This window comes from Ordospora colligata, assembly GCF_000803265.1.
Source record: "Ordospora colligata OC4 chromosome Unknown contig_07, whole genome shotgun sequence".
Taxonomy (NCBI): domain Eukaryota; kingdom Fungi; phylum Microsporidia; family Ordosporidae; genus Ordospora; species Ordospora colligata.
In genome coordinates this window covers 13,394-30,739 of record NW_014575401.1, presented here as the reverse complement: position 1 = coordinate 30,739, position 17,346 = coordinate 13,394, and the positions used below count along the sequence as shown (strand labels likewise).

Genomic DNA, 17,346 nt, shown 5'->3' with positions numbered 1-17,346 from the left:
TATAGCAGTAACAACTCGATTACAGTTCACTATAGCAACACAACCGATTTATGATTTACAGATGCTCATGCTCTTATCTATAATCAAAATACAATAGAATCACAATTCAACAGAATAAAGCCTGGAATGCAATACATAAAATAGTAATTAACTTAGTTTATTTTTCTTGCTTTTTATGCTTGAATCTTTTTCTTGCCATTGAAAATGAATACTTCTCTTTCCTCTCAATAATGTAATCATCCTTGGCAACCCCAAAAGCAGACGTATGTATTCGTGTATCCCTCCTACCATACGGAATAAATGTCTGGTCTCTATATTCCTTGTTTTCCACCACTTTGTTCTCACGCCTCTCCTTCTTCTTTTCCCCATACATCTTTTTCAGTTGATCCACAAGCATCTCCTTGTGTTCAAAGACCGAATGAGTCTTGAATTGCATGATCTTGTCTTTATATTCCACTGGAACACTCACTTTCCTACGGAACTCAAGGCACTTCTGATATCCTTTGGATGCTGATGCCCTCAGATCTTCAAACCCATCAAGAGTATATCCATCAAGATGCTCTTGTGGAATCGTACCTATCTCCACGTCTGGAAGATACGTCTCTTGTATGTTGAAGAAGTGAAAAATATCAGTGTATGTAACAAAACTGTACTGCACCCCAAGTCCTCGTACACGTCCAACTCTGTGTAAAAACGTTCTTTCATCACACAGGTCGTAGTTCACTACGGTATCAAGTAGAGGAATGTCCAGTCCTCTTGCAGCCACATCAGTAACAACAAGAACCCCAGATCGTGATGTATTGAATTTGCGAAAGTTAATTGCTCTTGCCTCGTCATCCATAGACGAGTATATCCCTCGGGACTCAAATCCATTCTTGTTCAGAATCTCAAGAAGTAGTTCAACCCCATACTTTGTTGATACAAACACCACAGTCTTTTTAAACTTGTCAAGAACGTTCAGTAATGCTGCTTCCTTACTCTCACTGGACACATAGAAAAACATGTGCTTGATTGTATCGTTGATCTTCGTCTCTATTTCAACTATTTTTATATCCAATGCATGATTTGGAAGCGTTGCACTAAAAAAGGCTTTCTGGCACATTAGCCTTTCATTTAAATCCACAAATACTCTCCTAAGATTCGGCTCCTCCAGAATCCTGTCTATTTCGTCCACAACGAGCATATTAACATCCACATTCTCAATACTTCCTGGTGTGCTTATCTCAATCATCTGATCCGCTTCCATCACTCCTCTTGCCAACTTCTTCATTGCTTTACTCACCTGCTCTAAGAGCTCCTTCGTGGGCACAACCACAAGTGTCTTTTCTCCATCAATAGCTCGTTGTATTGCAGGAATCAAATAACACAAAGTCTTTCCACTTCCCGTCCGTCCTATACCCATCAAGCTTCTCTTCTCAAGAATCATTGGAATTGTCTTCCTCTGTATAGGCGTGGGATTCTCGTGGAAAATGTTGCGCAGCAGCCTGTAATCAAGATTCATGGTTTTAAACGACCCGCCCTTGATTTTTCCTTCTTTGCCACCCATGGGTTGTTCAGCACACAAACATAAAAATCCGCTTTGGTTGCATTCCCATGCTGGTATGTGACGCATGTGGTTTAGAACTCACTCTGACAGATACCACATACGTATGTCCAGAAGGGCACATCTTAGAAAACAAAATAGAGGTTGAAAACGAAGCAGTGCAGACAACTACTGAAAAAATAGCAAAGGACATTCTAGATCCCGTTTCAATCATCAAAAGTACATATGGCACAGACTACACATATCTACTGCTCTTCTACTATATGTTCGAAGATATCAGGATATACCTGGGCATTCAGTCGTCAAAATACTTCGACATATTTCTCAACTTCATAATGGAAAAGCATGAAAAGAAGCTTGATAAGTCATATATTACAATTCAAACGCTCAGAGCGCTCACATACTATTCAAAAAGAATAGAGGCTGAGGCAAAAAGCCAGACATACTTATACCTGGACTACTACATTGCAATGGAGGCATATCCATACAAAAAACGCATAGATGAAAAGGCCAACGCACTTAAAATAAACAAGAGGCTCAAAATGGGCCTTCAAGCATCTGGGTTTGGCTTGAATACTATAAGCATGATTCTGGGATACTTCGGGCAGGCAGGCACCGAATTAAGAAACTATGCAATAAAGAAGGATCTGTTGCTGTTCAAAAACGAATCTGGGATTCCAGATGCAGTTCTTGAAAGAAATAAAGTTTGCTTCAGAATGGATCTGAGGAGAGACTACAAGATGATGCTTGCATACCTTCGAAGGATATGCGAAGTCATTCTTCTGAGTATTACCAAGGACCTTATAAGCAAATTTAAAATATTCTTCTATGCATCTGACTACACTAAAACAATTCATATACCTGAGATTGAAATATGCGTATTTTTGTATGTCTATATAATGATGTATCGGCGAGACTTCGATGTCATAAATGCCAATCGCAATCTCAAGGAAGTCATCCTCAAGGACTACGACTCGGCATTCAAAAAACAGCATTCGGATGGCATTGAAGAGCGTGAAAAAGCAGCAAGAAACCACCAGTACACACACCAAAGCTTTCAGAACGGTGTAAAATCGCTGGTGTTCAAAATCACATGGCTAAACTATCTTACATTGAATATAAAGATAAATGGCCTGAGGAAACTCCTCTTCGAATGCAAAGACATTCACAAGTATCACAAAAAACACTGTAATGCCGAAAAAAACATACTGAAGCAAAATATAAAGTACATAAAGATTCTAATGCTCCAAAAAATCAGTAAGCTATCTAAAAATAAACTCTAGAATTCAACCATAGAGTATTTATTCATTCTGTGTATCAACGGTTATGCGCTTTTTGTTATATTTTTACACGATTCATCACTGAGTTTCCAATAACTTCCCTAAGCGCCATAGTTGCATAACAAGAGCTCTTGAGGCAAAACTTTATCACAATGCCTTCCTCACAATCATCAACGCCAACATTATATGCAGTCTCAACCATCTTCCTAAATCCTCCCTTCAGTAGCTTGTTATCCATCTTCTCAAGCCTTAAAACCACATCTGTAATCTTGAAGTCTTCAGGATTGTGCACTTCTATAACATCATCGCCCACCAATACCAAATCGCCTTTCAAAACGCTCTTGCCCTTTTCTATTCTTTCGTTTATAGCATCATTAAACTTTCTGCTCTGACACGAGTGAAGATACAACATTCTTAGTTCTCGCCTCATTCCAAATACTATGTCCTTTGCCTTCATTCCTTTTGCCTTAGATTTCAAAATGTATTTCTCAGTGCTGTCTCCAATACTCATCGCCTCCTCATATCTTCCTGAGGTGTACATCTCATGGCACCTTCCGCACTTCATTATCTCATCAACCGCTTCATCATACTTCTTCTCCAGAATGTACTGTCCTATGACATGGTTCATCAGTTTATTTCCAAATCTCTGTTGTCCAAAATAATTCAAAAATCCCTCTTCAAGTCTTTTAACTACATTTTTATCTGTAAACCCCCTCACAACTACACTAAATCTATTTCCATTCAAATCACCCATCTTCTTGGAACAAGACTTTCGGATGTCAAATATCTTTATTGATGATTTCAGTCTTTCATCACAATCTGTATTCATACCATTATCTTCGTCTTTAGTTACTTCATTCACATTCATAGATATATCGCCATCCTCAGTATTTCCATTACATTTGGTATATTTTCCCTCTGTTTCATTACACATCTTGTTTGACTCAGTAAAGCATTCTTTCTCCTCTACACTTTTCTTCGAATAAATTAGCATTTCTGTTTCCATTTTTTTGTTACTCTCTTCAATGCTTTCATTAGTATGACCTTGCTCAATATACTCTTCCCATCCCATCACATTTGAACCTTTATTCAATTCAACAGCAAGTTCATAAAGCTTCATAAAAGAACACTTGACTGTCACTTCCTGGAATGTAACAGCCCTCTTATCTTTATTGCCTGCGAACTGAAACAGCGTAGACAGGACTCCAAGTCTTCTGCATATCCACTTCCCTGCATCAATCGTATTGAACATTACTTTCTGCATAACAAATGAGTAGAAATCAATATCGGTCTCTTCAATGCATATCCTTCCATCAATCGTTTTTGCCTTTACAAATGGATAGTATTTCAATATCTTGTGCATTTCAGTTCGCTTCGCTCTCTCGCATTCCTCCTGCCCAATGTACTCTACCATCATCTTTCCATCCATATACTTATCATAATTAACAATAGGTGATACTCCACAAACTTTAGACTCTGTTATTTCCTGTACTACAAAATCAAATGCTGTCTTTTTTAGCACACAGTTGTTCTCTTCAATATGACTTCCAAAAAACTTCTTTACTCCTATCATCTCACATTCCTCTGCCATCAGGGTTCTATATGCATAGTAATCTTTGTGTGAATTGATCTTTTTGTCAACTGATCCTTTTGTCAATTTGATATCTTGCATAAAGCAGATCAATTTAAAATAATAATTTACCTATTCTTACTTACTTACTTTAATCCATCACACACTAAATACGCTAGCTATTACTCAAACTACACTAATACTAACTAACCTATAATCACCGCATTAAAGACAAAAAACATCATTCTTTATTATAACTTGCATTCCGCCTTTTTCTATACTCGTTAATCTCGTTCCTCTTTCTCTTCAAGTCCATTCCTCTTTCCTTCACCTCCTCTTTCTTCCGATTGTACATATTAAGCAGCTCCGCATCATCTACATCCAATTGCTCTGCTTCTTCTAATCTCTCTTCAAGCACTAAAAGTTCAAACAACCTTCCCTTAATATCACTCAGCCCCTCATTCATGCATGCCATATAACTCTCAATCGTATCCACTACTCTACACAACATCCCCAACATCCTTCGTGAGTATCTCATCGATGATACATTCAAAAACGCCTCCATTGCCTCTTTATATCTTTTCATACACACCATGATATTCCCTAAATTCACATATCCCCCTTTCCAATCAACTACTACCTCTCGAAATATCTGTGCTGCTTCCTCGTATCTTCCACTCAGTGCAAGACATATCCCCACTCCATTTCCACAGTAATAGGATCTCAATCCTTTAGAAAACGCATCCATTGCATTCTCTAATGCCGACTCATTATTATCTTTGATAAAACTTCTTATACACATGTTCCCTAAAGCAATGCTGCTATAAACAGTATCCATTCTTTGTAGAATTTTCTTCGCTAGCTTAAATTCCTTTCTCTGCATGTGATGATATCCCATCAGCTCAAGCTCTTCAGAAGCATGCTCTATCCCATCGCCTGCAACTGAAAGAACAAGTTCGGCTTCTTTGATCGTGCATTCCCTAAGCATTTGCTTATCTTCTGTTGCATATCCAATATTATACTTTATCGCCTCTCTATACTGATCAGGACACACGTCCAATGCCATCTCTAAATACTTCACACCTTCACTTACAAGCCCTTCTTGCTCAGTGCTGCAATTCTCTCCAATTGATCCCACTAAAAACTTATCGCTTCCATCCTCCTCATTCTCCTTATGCCTATCAAAAGGCCTAATGCCTCTGCACATAAAGTATCCAATGTTATTCATTACAACAAAATTTTCAATCCAACAATTCCCAATAAGCTTCATATATCTTCTAAGTCCTACATCCGTCTTTCTTCTCCCCCCTAGCACAGCCGAAATCACATCACGGAACTCATCGCTACATCCATTCAGGTTCACATCATTCACTCCATTTTTAATCTGCATATACACCTTGAAATCACTGAACTCCTTGGATGGATAGCTCACATCCCTCATCTTCTGCTGCAGAATCCTTTGCAGATTATACTCGCTCTTAATAAACAACTTATCACACTCAAGGCTTTCCATATACCACCTTTTTGCATTTTCAGTAGATCCAGAAATATGCTCAATCTTCCCTCGGAGATAAAGACTTTCTGCATTCCTAGGAATTCTATCAATTAAATCCTTGGCTTTTACAAAATCACCTTTTTCTACAAGCTCTTCTGCCTGTCTAATCATCACATCCGTATTTGTCTCATCATCATATTCATCAGATGCATTAAGCCTGTACAAAGCATTTCTTATCCCCTCAGACTCAAGTAGTACAGTTGCCTTGCATATCTCTTTCACATCCCTTGCTTCCTTCACAATGCAATACCCCCTTATTACTTTATTCATCGACTTCTTTGCCTCCAGATAGTTGCCTGTATAGTAATTACATATTTCCACTCCTAGCTGGAATCCTGCTTTTCTGAACAGAAAAAGCGCTGCATCGTAGCTCTTTCGTTTCAGTGATGCAAATCCTTTCAAAATATCAAAGGTTGTCGATTCAAGTCCCCCAATCCTCTGCACTACATCAATCCCATCAGCCCCAGCCTGTAGTTTACATGCAAGCAGCATCAGTAAGCTTGTACGTCCTGTATCCATTCCCTTCTCTATTACTTGCTCAATAATCTTCATTGCAAGCTTTGGGTGCTTTTTGTATCCATGAGCAATTGCATAATGTACCATCAACTGAACATCACTGCTCCTCAAAGTCTCAAGGAGTCGGTCAAAACGCGCGCCCAGTGGCAGATTATCCGTATCAAAGTCAAAACATTCTCCATTTCCATGAGGAACTTTAATAATCATTTTAAGGGCCGCCAAAAAACAACCAATCTTAACAGGGCGCATACCATCACACAATCCCTTTTGTGCAGTGTAATAATGTCATGATTACATAATCGCATCAAGAAAACACATTCCATCCTCGACAAAATCCTTACCATCAGCTATAATCTTGCTATAATCATCTCGGATATGCTCTTCAACTGTGTGTTCACACATCAGCTCTCTAATCTTCTCCCTGCATCTTCTGATTTCTCCTATAAGGTCATTCATCTTGACACAGATGTCACTTTGCCCTGAATCTCTTTGGATAACGCCAATCGATGTGAAATACATAAACACAAGGTGGTTGATTTCATTTTGTAGCTCTGTGGTTCTCATTATGCAAGGATGCATGAATTGCAATTGTACACTTAATGCAAGGCAAATTTTGCCCTTAATATAAAATGGTATGTGAATTCAATGCGCTAATTTAAGAGAACAATAAGACTTGGAAGAATCATCACACCAGAGATTAAGGAAATGAGGAACACATATGCAATAATCGTCGGTATTATCGACAAGACATTTGTGCTTTTGCAGAGAAAGGACGGTGTGCGAGAGGTGTGTGCAACGAACAAACTGCATCTTGAGGAAGAGGTGCTTGATATCAACGGACTCTCAGCGGAAGAGATAGGGAAACTGATTCCTGATGATATTTGTGTTAAGGACACCACAAATGACTTTGACAGGTTCAAGCAGAAACTCGCCAAGCGAATCGAGGATGAGATACTGAGGGAGAAGGGATTGGCATGATTAAACACTTTTCTTTACATTATGTATTTATTGTCATATGGGTCCAGTGTAGAGCGAAAGCTTTACACTAAGACTGATATTTACGATCAAATTGTACCTATTGATGGTTGGATTTGGCGCATTTATCTTGTATGAAGCTGAACACGGCCTGTATGTTACGTGCTCTGTTATTAATGCCATTCAGATGGAATGCGCTTGGTTCTTTGAATTTGTCTTGGTTAATGGTTTGATCTATGTAGCTGGGCTGCTTAAGCGATTCTGATACAGACTTCAGGACCTTGTGTGCATCTTTGGATGTTAGAGGCGTGCGCTCAAACATATCATGTTCTAAACCCTCGACATTCCATTCATCTTCAGCACGTGCCTTTGACATCTTGAACAGCACATGCGATCGCCCCTTGAATACTATGCAGGAAAGCTCAAGCGCATTCATGGGAAATGCATATGTGTGGGGAATTGAGGCTTGCTTTATTCTGTCAAGCTCCAGAAGCATGTATAACCTATTATTATGATCTATGGACATTCGGAATAAATAAACACAGCAGCATTATATATGTGTATCAGGTGTTTATGAAGTGTAATGAAATTGCTTGTGAATAAGCAGTGCATGTTTTAGATGTGTAACGCAAAGAGCAGGATTCAATTTGTTCGAAATGAAACTGAAGATCCAAAACATATAAAAGCGAAAAGACAAAGCCGGAAAATCAGGATGGATGAAGATGAGAATGGAAGGCCAATAGAAATACCATCGAGAGGAAGGCCTCGGAAACGAGACACGGAGTCTTTCCTGAATGCCAATGGCTTCCAAGACCAAGATAATAATCAGGACCTGATTGAGTTTATGAAGAAAGTCAACTTTACTTCTATGGACGGATCAACGAGCATGCCAGAATCTGCATTTGATGGATACTTTCATTCGAGCAATTCAAATAGTTCGTATAACAATCAGCTTACAGATCTGAAGAACGCATATGAAACACACAAACCATTTTCTGCAGATGATGGTCTCTTTGCATACGATGTATCCGAAGCCAAAAGAATAGGAACCATGGGCATGCATGACACAAGAAGTGGGGCTGATATAGCAGTTAAAGATGGGTTCTTGATAGATGCTATAAACCAAAGCACAGCTGACAATTGCATAAATAGTAGCAAAAGCCAATGTCTGGATAACAGCATGATGAATGGAATGCAACCTGCATATTTGTTTGATAAATTCAATCCCATGAATGAGAACCACAATGGATTTTATGCACAGCCTGATAGGAATGTAAAAGCAGAACCGAATCGTATTGAAAGCTATATTCCCATGGAAAATATCCCTTCACAGGCATTTCAACGGTCTTATTATCCAAAAAATGGTTTTGGATATGCAAATAGTCACAATCACAAAGGAGGAGGGTTTCCACTATGTTCTACTTGGAGTGATAATAGAAAAGAACCTTTTTTCCCTCATCAACCAGACTTTGATCATGACCATGGATACTCAACACAGGGACGGTATAATGATCGGATGAGCATGAACACAAATACACCATGGAAAAGAACAGGAATGTCTGTGCCTAAAGAAGACATGGAGTATTATTACAGAAACACAAGTAGTGATAGATCTTCTCATTCTCCATTACCTACTAATCCCTTTGGTATGCATCGACATGAAAATTTGTCTCAGGATCCAAGGTATCGACATCATCAGCATCCACAAATGTTTATGAATGGTACAGATCAAGGCAATCGGCACTCTATAAACTCCATTGACATGACTCAAGATACAAGACTAATGCATCCAGCATTTAATGGCGATGCAGCACTCAGCCATCCAGATTACTCACTTATGGAATATGGGCAACAGCAATACATAGACTCATCAATGCAAGGAAGTGCCTGGATGAACAGGAAAAAGCGAAGAAACAATCCCTTGATGTGGCAATACATAAAAACAAACCAGACATTCTATCCAAGCATTGTGCATCCATCGAAATACTCAAGTGTTGACTTTGTTCAGGGAATGGAAGACAGCCAGAGAATGTATCTTGGAGGACTCCGAAGAGCGTCAGCTGAAAAGGACAATGGCAATTCGTCATTCCCACTGTTTCTAAACTCAAACAAGGCGTCTCCCAATGATTTCAAGGAAGTCATTCAAAACTTCAAGAACTCAGTAAGCGAGCTTGACTTCAACAATGTCACTGTCCAACAACTCAAGGGATTAATGAAGGAATTTGGACTGAACTATTCAGGTAAGAAAAACGAACTGATTGAAAGGCTCCAAGAAATTCTTGCAAAAATAGACGATAGGCAGGATGCAAACCCAGAAGACCAACAACCACATGAAATCCCAAAAGAGAAGGAGGCCGATGACTTTGAGTTCTACTTCTTCTGAATGTATATAGAAAACTCAAAATAAACTCTCTATTTAATTTCAACCAAAAACAGTTTATTTCTTAGCTTTACTCTCAGGCACATTCACAATTCTCTTATTCTCATAATACTCTGATTCCGGCCTTCACTGAAACACCTAATGAATTATGCATTCACTTCTTCTTACTTCCAGACTTCGGAGGATTGTTTTTGAACAGGATGATGTCCCCATCATTTACAATGTAAGCTTTTCCCCGTTGATAATACTTTCCAGCCTTCTTTACTTCTACTTCACTCCCGTACTCTTTGAAATCTTCAAAAGACATCACTTCTGCCATAATAAAGTAGTTCTTGAAGTCAGAGTGAATCACACCTCCAGCACATGGTGCACTGCTTCCTCTTCTTATGATCCAGCTCTTTACTTCATCATGCCCAACTGTGAAGAAGTTAATCAGGTTTAACAGCTCATATCCTTTCTTGATAACCTTTTCCAAAAATACCCTAGATTCGCTTCTGCTTTCATACGCTGCACTGAAAACAATAACATCAGCCCCATACTTCTTGATAACTGCCCGTACATGCTTGTTTAAACGGCGCTGCTCATAGTCCTCGTCGCTGATGTTTGCAAGATACACAACATTCTTAACTGTGAGTAGATTCAGCGTGCTGATGTATGCAATCTCGTCATCTTTGAACGTGTGCTGATTTACCCATTCAACCTTCAGTATTTCAAGTAGCCTGTCAACCAACAATACCTGGTCCTTGAGCTTCTTGTCAAGAGTTTTCGCCCGAATCTCCTTCTGCATCTTCTCTGCATGCTTCGATAGCGTTTCAAGATCCTTCAGTCGGAGTTCTTCATTCACTGTGTCGATGTCTCGTATGGGATACACTGTGTCTTCAAAATGCGCTACATTCGGATCCTCAAAGCACCTCACTACATGGAATATCCCATCTACATTTCTGATATGGTCAAGAAAATGATTCCCTAATCCAAGTCCTATACTTGCTCCCTTCACAAGTCCTGCTATGTCCGTAATGCTCAAATACGCCTTCTTTACATTCTGTGGTTTATACTTCTCCACAAGAAAGTCCATCCTTTCATCCTCAATCTCAACTCGCCCCTCAGATGGATCAATTGTACAGAACGGATAGTTCTCTGCAGGCACTGTACTCTTTGTCAAAAAGTTGAACAGCGTGGACTTTCCTGCATTCGGAAGCCCCACTATACCCATACTCAGGTTGTGTGACTTAGAAGATCTTGCAAATAGCACAACCTTCTTCTCATCCATTTGGGGATTCATTTTCAACTCAATATCTACACTCACTAACTTCAATTCAATGCATAAACTCTGCTCTAAAGTCAGCATCACATATAATTGCAATTACAAAACAATAGCAAATCATACAACTATTTATTCCGATCGGTCTTGAAAACAGCACATAGAGAATACAGATGCAAAAAGCCTTGAAAACCATCCTTTCTCCTCTGGCTTCTCATCAGGATCCTGATACACCACAAACCCATCCAGGGTGTCTTTCTCTGTTTCTGTGAATTCACTTTTGTTATGATCACCTTCATAACTTCCTTCCTGCTCTTGTATATCGTTTGTACAGATGGATGCCTGAGAAGATGACCTGCTACCTCGAGAGAGGTCAGAAATCTTATAGTGTGCATCACACACATGAACATTGCAGTTCATGCCATACTGCTTTATATCGCTATCACTACCTTCCTGCACAACATCTACATATTCCACTTCCTGTTCAATTACATCTACAGTCACTACATCCTTCGACTGCATCACCATGTTTACCATCTCCGTGCTTGTCTCATCCTTCTCATCATCAAGCTCTGCAAGAAGCTTCCTTTTGACATTCTCAAGACGCTCCTCTTTACAATCATCAATACATCCCTCCTCCTTGTACATGGGTTCCTCACTCCACATTACCTCCTTTATGCATGCCTTGTACTCCTCAACAATTTTCGAATTTTCCACGCCATTTGTTTTTATTGTATCCGCCTCCATCAACTCTCTATCACATACATCACTCAACTCATTCTTACACGTCACTTCTTCATTAAGGTTCTCAACCATGCATTTTACACTTATTCCATTCATACATCTGTTATCGTCCATTCCACTCTCAAACAATCGTTTCTTAATCTCCACAAAGTTTCCTTCTGGACTTTTTATCTTCCCCTCTATTCGGTCAACCCTTATTGAAACAAGGTTTCCAGGCCCTGTAATGTTTTTCCTTGCAAGAGACTCTTTCTCCAGTGCTGCCATCTTACTCATACTCCTCTTAAAACTTGAAACACCATCTTCTTCCTTGCAACCAATGCCCAATTCACTCATGGGTCAAAAAATGATTGCATATTTCAAGCTCTCTCGTTGTGTCTTAAACTCGCTGTCTATGCATACCACACATGCATTTACATGTGCATATCTGTTTTCAAGTATTCATATTTGCATTCTTTAATTTGGTTCGGCTTTCTACGTGTATTCAATAACATCTGCAAAGTCTAAACATTTAATTTACGAATACATGCAATCACAACATGTACGTGCATAATACTGTGCATAATACGAATTAATAAAGCGGCAAGTTTACTCAACATCCAAATTAGTCATTGATTATGTTTATATCTTAGGTTATGCAATCAAAACATCAGTTGTGCTCAAATATTTCTATGTAATTATATCATAGCAATTAACATTGAGTCATCTGTGTTAATCATAGGCATTGAAAAATTATCCATGGTTTATAAAAGAAAGAGAAATGTAAAGATAGACAACAGCAAGTCATATGTGATATACAAGCCAGGAAGCACAGACAGTCTTTTTCTCGAGGAGTATATACCATTGGCACTTGATACAGGAATGGAGGCTGATGAAGAGAAAGAGGTGCACTTGAAGAGCATCATTGAGGAGGGTAAGGGCGACATTCCGATTCCTGTGATAGTGGATGTTGATAATCCTGCAAGAAAGGAGTATGGAAAGTATATTGTACCAAAGAAGTATGTTGAGTGGTTTGGAGATGCATCTAATGAATATTTTGTTAACGACAATGATGAGAAATGTTGCAGAGAAATGGGGATAAGCAAGGAGAGGCTTCAGGAGCTTCTCTTAACGATAGCAAGAGATCAGTGTGTGTCTAATGAGAACAGGGAATTTGTAGAGATTGCATCATCAAGGATTCTTGTCAGGAGTGATAAGCTCGACTCGCCTGCTTACATATGTTTCAGAAGAAGGATAGTTAAGCCGAATAGAAGAAGCAGAAAATGTGAGGAGCAGTCTAAGGAAAAGGTTGAAAGGATGTGGGCTGAGCTTTATTTGCTTGAGAAGCTGTGCAAGCTGTATTACAACAAGAATATGCTTGAGAGGGAGTTTGAGGAAGTGGAGGAAGAGTTAGTTAAGGCAGCATACACACTTATGAAAGACAGTACGAAGAGTATAAAGAAAAAAATAGCAAGGAAAATTCGTGGGGATGCAATTAAGCCATCTGAAGGCACAAATAGTGGCAGAGAGGGTCTACTGTTTGACAGACTGAGAATCAAAGCACTAAAACAGCGGATTACTGAGGCTAGGGACAAGGCATGTACTGAAGACAATGAAGCAGAGGTTAAGGCCCTAAGAAGATACAACTTAATGCACAGCAAATGAAATACTAACAAGGACATAATGTAATATACACAACAATAGATAGTTGTCGTACACATGTGAAGTATATGCTGAAACTAACCCTGGAGAGGCAAGATGAAGTGTGAATGGGATGAATGTGAGGAGGATATTGAGGAGGATTCTAAGAAGCACTTTCTGATGCATATTGAGAAGCTGAGTGTGAACAAGTGCTTGTGGAAAGATTGCGCAAGGATTGGGGAGATTCAGGCTAGCAAGCATGCATTGCTAGCACACGCACGCAGACACACTGGAGAACGACCTTTTGAATGCCACATATGTGGAAAGGATTACACAAGAAGTGATCCTTTGAAGAAGCATTTGGCACGCCATGAGGCTGTGGAGAGTAAGAATGCAAGCCTAATTGCAAAAATTGAGTATCTAAGCGCTCTACTTACTGAGCATCGCAGAGAGACGATTCGAATAATGAATCAAATTGAATCAATACAGCGCAACATACAGGTAGTCAATAGTAAAATAGTCGATAAGATAAAAGAAAATCTCTGAAAAGCATTTATTACACTGTGTGGAGGTTTGTGATGTGTATTTATGGCGATGCAGGTATTTGTTGTTTATGCTCATTGATTCTCCAATGCTATATGGTCTATATATGAGCCTTTGATGAACAATGATGAGTAATATACCACTGCATCATTGGCTGTATTATAATACGCCGCTGATTCCAAGGATATGTTCAAGTATACATCTATTGCAATGGAAGTTCCTTTGTATTCAGATCCATCGCATATCTGCACCTTTATTTGCTTTCCTATGAAGTTTGAGTACATTGCAGAGTAGTCTACTTCCATCAAGGGCTATGCAGTAGGATTTGTGGTGCAGCACCGGCTATTAAAAATATTTTTTTGTGAACCGTGAATGTCAAAGATTTATTTGAAGACGTGGAAAGATAAGAGAGAGAAAGAACCAAACAAGAACCTGTCGTTCAAGGAAAGATTGAGGATAAAGCAGCAGATCATAGCAGTTAGGCAAGCCATGCAAACGAAGATAAAAACACTGAAGACTAAAAAGAAGACGTTCCTCAGAGAACGCCAGAGGCAGAGAGAGGCCAAGGCAAATGAAATAAGCAAGAAGGCTTAGAACTGTGTTACAGCTGCTATGTTGAGCAGGCAGTTTTTTTAAATCCATCAGCGATAATATTTTACCTGGATTAAATGGTTTGGCAAAGTTTTCAGCGTTTATTTGTATAATGAAAATATACTTGGTGGTTTTATATGTAGCTAAATGCTTTATTTAATCAATTCCTATCCTAGCATTCTTACTCTTGATATCATTGACTAGATACTCAAGATACTGATTGTCCTTGCATTCTCTCCTAAGATAAACAATCCAGTCTTTCAATGCAGACAGGTCCCATATAGATTGGTAGTGTAGCATAAATACTGCATAAACCTGCAGTTCCAAACAACCTTTCATCACGGCTGAGCTAGGAAAGTACGAGCCTCCACACATGAGGTTCCGTATGCAGACCTTTATAAGCAGATCCACGTCTTCGTATCCATTCATCAATCTGACAATCGAGTCTATGCTATTGAGAGACAGCAGTGTAACAAGACATTGCCTCAAAATCATCTTCTCAGACGGATCGGATGACCTGGATACCACAATGCGTGTCACTTCGTTTCTAATGATTCTTTCGACAGCCTTGCTGTTTTCTATAGAAATGTCTCCAAGCACAAAAAACAGCAGGAATTTCTCAAAATTGTTCGATGACTCAAACATGCTTATAAACATCTCAGTGCTTTTCTTTCCAATATTAAGCAACAGGCTCTTGGATGATGGGATGTTCAACGATGTTCCAGAAAGCACCTCGTAGTATCCAAACAACTCATCGATTCCTATATATTGCATCATTAAATGCCTTATTCGCTCCTCAACATTGTCACCAACAACAATCCTGCACTTGATGTACGTGCAGTATTCATCAATGTTCGATTTATCCAGCACATAGTCTTTGTCTGTAATGTAATCACTATACGGACCTTTTCTTGAGTATACAGAATACAAGATCATCTTAGACAAGACTCTAAAAACAGTTGGATGGCTCACATCAGGCACCAAAAACCCATTTCCAAATCCGACTTCGACGTTCTCAATGTCATAATCAACCAAGTTTTCATAGATCTGTATTGCAATCTCCCTCACATCTGCATTTTCATTTACATATGCATTAAACCAGCTCTCGTTGTTCATCACAAACTTGCATGCTTCGTGATTCTCCTTCGTTACTTCATATAGATATCTGAATCCTTCAATGTCATCCTCAGCAAGTCTTTCCAAAAAGTTCTCATTCATAAAAAATGAAAAATCGGCAAATAGCCTTGCATACTTGAAAAACCTTACATTTGGTGTCGATAGAATCACATTGATAATCTGCACATCACTTATAACTATCCCAGTATTCAGTTGAAACTCCAAGACTCTGTTTGTCACCTGTGGGTTGTTCAACATTGCAACTCGGATGTGTTGAGACATCAGTGAGAGTCGCGAGCTCACACAATCATCAGTCTTTCCATCCTCTGTCATGGCTCGTTTCTCATAAAACCTCTCAAGCACATCAAAGCTCCGCATAATTGTTAATGGATCTTCGCTTTTAAGCGCATTGATTGCAAATGCCACAGTGTTATTCCCTCCATAAAACACACAGAACCTAAGGAAGCTAGGCGTCATCTCAAATACTCTGTAACTAAGCTCTTTCTCAAAATCCAAAGACACACCATCCTTGTTGAATATATCAACGCCTTTCATAAACTCAACTATTGTTTCTCTACATTCCTCATCTCTCATAAACGACGAGAGAATCTCATATATGCATCCCTTGATCTTCAACGATATCTGCCCCACAAGAGTATTCAGAAATACCTCAATAAACCTCATAAAATACAACCTTACATACTCAAGATCACGATCTCTGAACATCATCAGCTTCACTATCACCTCCATAAGATGATGTATCAGCTTCTCGTCCTCAGACCTGATTTTCTTGTATTCTGCCTGGCTGAGTGAATTAATCATCTCAAGAGCTTTTCGTAAGTCATTAAATAATCCTGCCTTAGACAGCGCCTCATATCCTTTCAAATAGCTTTCCTCATCAACCATTAGTGAATATACAAACCCAACATACGATTCTTCCTTGTCTTCCTCATCAATATCCAGAAGAGCTAAGTCCTTCTTCTCATTGAGCTCATAGAATATCTGATATATCACTGCTTTATCTCTTCCTAATCTTAGCTTCTCTTTGCATATGTTGATTATTTTCTCTCTTATTTGTGGACGAAGCGCCTCTTTGAAGCTTCTGAGCAGTTCCAGTAGAACAGGTCCAAGCATAAACTCATGAATAACACGTAGATCATAAGACTTCCATGAAGATGTCTCAAACATTACGGCGAGATTCACTGTGACCCTGTCAGGAATTTCTTGCTCACTCAATCGTCTTTGTATTTTCTCGACATGCATCCCATCACCGATCATGCACAGTATGTCTACAATTGCTTCATCAATCCTTACCTTAATATCCTCAATTTCGAGGCTGCATTCCGGCGTTACCACAGACATGTCCTCAAATAAAAGGTCGCATATGGTCATACAAATATCTGTACCTAGATCAATCTTATTTCTACACACAAAGTCCAAGAGAACCACTACGTTGTACTTTAGCGTATATAATGCAAGCGCCTTACTATCATCTACAGAGTATGTCTTTATTCGCCCATACTCCATTTCTCTTGTACATAGCACATCCCTCATGAATCTCATATCATTCTCTGTGATCATGTGTATATTGTTGTATATCTTGTCTCTTATCTCCTTGAACCTTTGAATAATCATTGGCATCAAGATGGCTTTGT

General features: G+C 39.1%; 15 protein-coding genes across 15 annotated transcripts; 6 read left to right on the top strand and 9 right to left on the bottom strand.

Annotated features, from left to right (window-relative positions):
* Window positions 1-157: 157 nt before the first annotated feature.
* Window positions 158-1,546, bottom strand: M896_070280 (ATP-dependent RNA helicase; the record flags this gene model as incomplete). The annotated part of the gene is made up of 1 exon (XM_014708018.1): window positions 158-1,546. The coding sequence occupies one exon, from the start codon at window positions 1,544-1,546 to the stop codon at window positions 158-160; it is 1,389 nt and encodes a 462-aa protein (XP_014563504.1).
* A 47-nt stretch (window positions 1,547-1,593) lies between these two features.
* Window positions 1,594-2,826, top strand: M896_070270 (uncharacterized protein; the record flags this gene model as incomplete). The annotated part of the gene is made up of 1 exon (XM_014708017.1): window positions 1,594-2,826. One exon carries the CDS (start codon window positions 1,594-1,596, stop codon window positions 2,824-2,826), a length of 1,233 nt encoding a protein of 410 aa, XP_014563503.1.
* Window positions 2,827-2,881: 55 nt separating this feature from the next.
* On the bottom strand, window positions 2,882-4,414 carry M896_070260 (TruD-like pseudouridine synthase; the record flags this gene model as incomplete). The annotated part of the gene is made up of 1 exon (XM_014708016.1): window positions 2,882-4,414. The coding sequence occupies one exon, from the start codon at window positions 4,412-4,414 to the stop codon at window positions 2,882-2,884; it is 1,533 nt and encodes a 510-aa protein (XP_014563502.1).
* A 220-nt stretch (window positions 4,415-4,634) lies between these two features.
* Window positions 4,635-6,671, bottom strand: M896_070250 (uncharacterized protein; the record flags this gene model as incomplete). The annotated part of the gene is made up of 1 exon (XM_014708015.1): window positions 4,635-6,671. The coding sequence occupies one exon, from the start codon at window positions 6,669-6,671 to the stop codon at window positions 4,635-4,637; it is 2,037 nt and encodes a 678-aa protein (XP_014563501.1).
* An 84-nt stretch (window positions 6,672-6,755) lies between these two features.
* M896_070240 (uncharacterized protein) lies at window positions 6,756-7,028 on the bottom strand (the record flags this gene model as incomplete). The annotated part of the gene is made up of 1 exon (XM_014708014.1): window positions 6,756-7,028. The coding sequence occupies one exon, from the start codon at window positions 7,026-7,028 to the stop codon at window positions 6,756-6,758; it is 273 nt and encodes a 90-aa protein (XP_014563500.1).
* Window positions 7,029-7,093: 65 nt separating this feature from the next.
* M896_070230 (uncharacterized protein) lies at window positions 7,094-7,442 on the top strand (the record flags this gene model as incomplete). Its single annotated transcript, XM_014708013.1, has 2 exons — window positions 7,094-7,096; window positions 7,125-7,442. The coding sequence occupies 2 exons, from the start codon at window positions 7,094-7,096 to the stop codon at window positions 7,440-7,442; spliced, it is 321 nt and encodes a 106-aa protein (XP_014563499.1).
* Window positions 7,443-7,539: 97 nt separating this feature from the next.
* M896_070220 (uncharacterized protein) lies at window positions 7,540-7,965 on the bottom strand (the record flags this gene model as incomplete). Its single annotated transcript, XM_014708012.1, has 1 exon — window positions 7,540-7,965. The coding sequence occupies one exon, from the start codon at window positions 7,963-7,965 to the stop codon at window positions 7,540-7,542; it is 426 nt and encodes a 141-aa protein (XP_014563498.1).
* A 186-nt stretch (window positions 7,966-8,151) lies between these two features.
* M896_070210 (uncharacterized protein) lies at window positions 8,152-9,822 on the top strand (the record flags this gene model as incomplete). Its single annotated transcript, XM_014708011.1, has 1 exon — window positions 8,152-9,822. The coding sequence occupies one exon, from the start codon at window positions 8,152-8,154 to the stop codon at window positions 9,820-9,822; it is 1,671 nt and encodes a 556-aa protein (XP_014563497.1).
* A 151-nt stretch (window positions 9,823-9,973) lies between these two features.
* On the bottom strand, window positions 9,974-11,089 carry M896_070200 (GTP-dependent nucleic acid-binding protein EngD; the record flags this gene model as incomplete). Its single annotated transcript, XM_014708010.1, has 1 exon — window positions 9,974-11,089. The coding sequence occupies one exon, from the start codon at window positions 11,087-11,089 to the stop codon at window positions 9,974-9,976; it is 1,116 nt and encodes a 371-aa protein (XP_014563496.1).
* A 123-nt stretch (window positions 11,090-11,212) lies between these two features.
* On the bottom strand, window positions 11,213-12,157 carry M896_070190 (uncharacterized protein; the record flags this gene model as incomplete). Its single annotated transcript, XM_014708009.1, has 1 exon — window positions 11,213-12,157. The coding sequence occupies one exon, from the start codon at window positions 12,155-12,157 to the stop codon at window positions 11,213-11,215; it is 945 nt and encodes a 314-aa protein (XP_014563495.1).
* Window positions 12,158-12,559: 402 nt separating this feature from the next.
* M896_070180 (uncharacterized protein) lies at window positions 12,560-13,465 on the top strand (the record flags this gene model as incomplete). The annotated part of the gene is made up of 1 exon (XM_014708008.1): window positions 12,560-13,465. The coding sequence occupies one exon, from the start codon at window positions 12,560-12,562 to the stop codon at window positions 13,463-13,465; it is 906 nt and encodes a 301-aa protein (XP_014563494.1).
* Window positions 13,466-13,558: 93 nt separating this feature from the next.
* On the top strand, window positions 13,559-13,987 carry M896_070170 (uncharacterized protein; the record flags this gene model as incomplete). Its single annotated transcript, XM_014708007.1, has 1 exon — window positions 13,559-13,987. The coding sequence occupies one exon, from the start codon at window positions 13,559-13,561 to the stop codon at window positions 13,985-13,987; it is 429 nt and encodes a 142-aa protein (XP_014563493.1).
* Window positions 13,988-14,058: 71 nt separating this feature from the next.
* On the bottom strand, window positions 14,059-14,289 carry M896_070160 (small nuclear ribonucleoprotein; the record flags this gene model as incomplete). The annotated part of the gene is made up of 1 exon (XM_014708006.1): window positions 14,059-14,289. One exon carries the CDS (start codon window positions 14,287-14,289, stop codon window positions 14,059-14,061), a length of 231 nt encoding a protein of 76 aa, XP_014563492.1.
* Window positions 14,290-14,356: 67 nt separating this feature from the next.
* On the top strand, window positions 14,357-14,578 carry M896_070150 (uncharacterized protein; the record flags this gene model as incomplete). The annotated part of the gene is made up of 1 exon (XM_014708005.1): window positions 14,357-14,578. One exon carries the CDS (start codon window positions 14,357-14,359, stop codon window positions 14,576-14,578), a length of 222 nt encoding a protein of 73 aa, XP_014563491.1.
* Window positions 14,579-14,731: 153 nt separating this feature from the next.
* Window positions 14,732-17,326, bottom strand: M896_070140 (uncharacterized protein; the record flags this gene model as incomplete). The annotated part of the gene is made up of 1 exon (XM_014708004.1): window positions 14,732-17,326. One exon carries the CDS (start codon window positions 17,324-17,326, stop codon window positions 14,732-14,734), a length of 2,595 nt encoding a protein of 864 aa, XP_014563490.1.
* Between the last annotated feature and the right edge of the window lie 20 nt (window positions 17,327-17,346).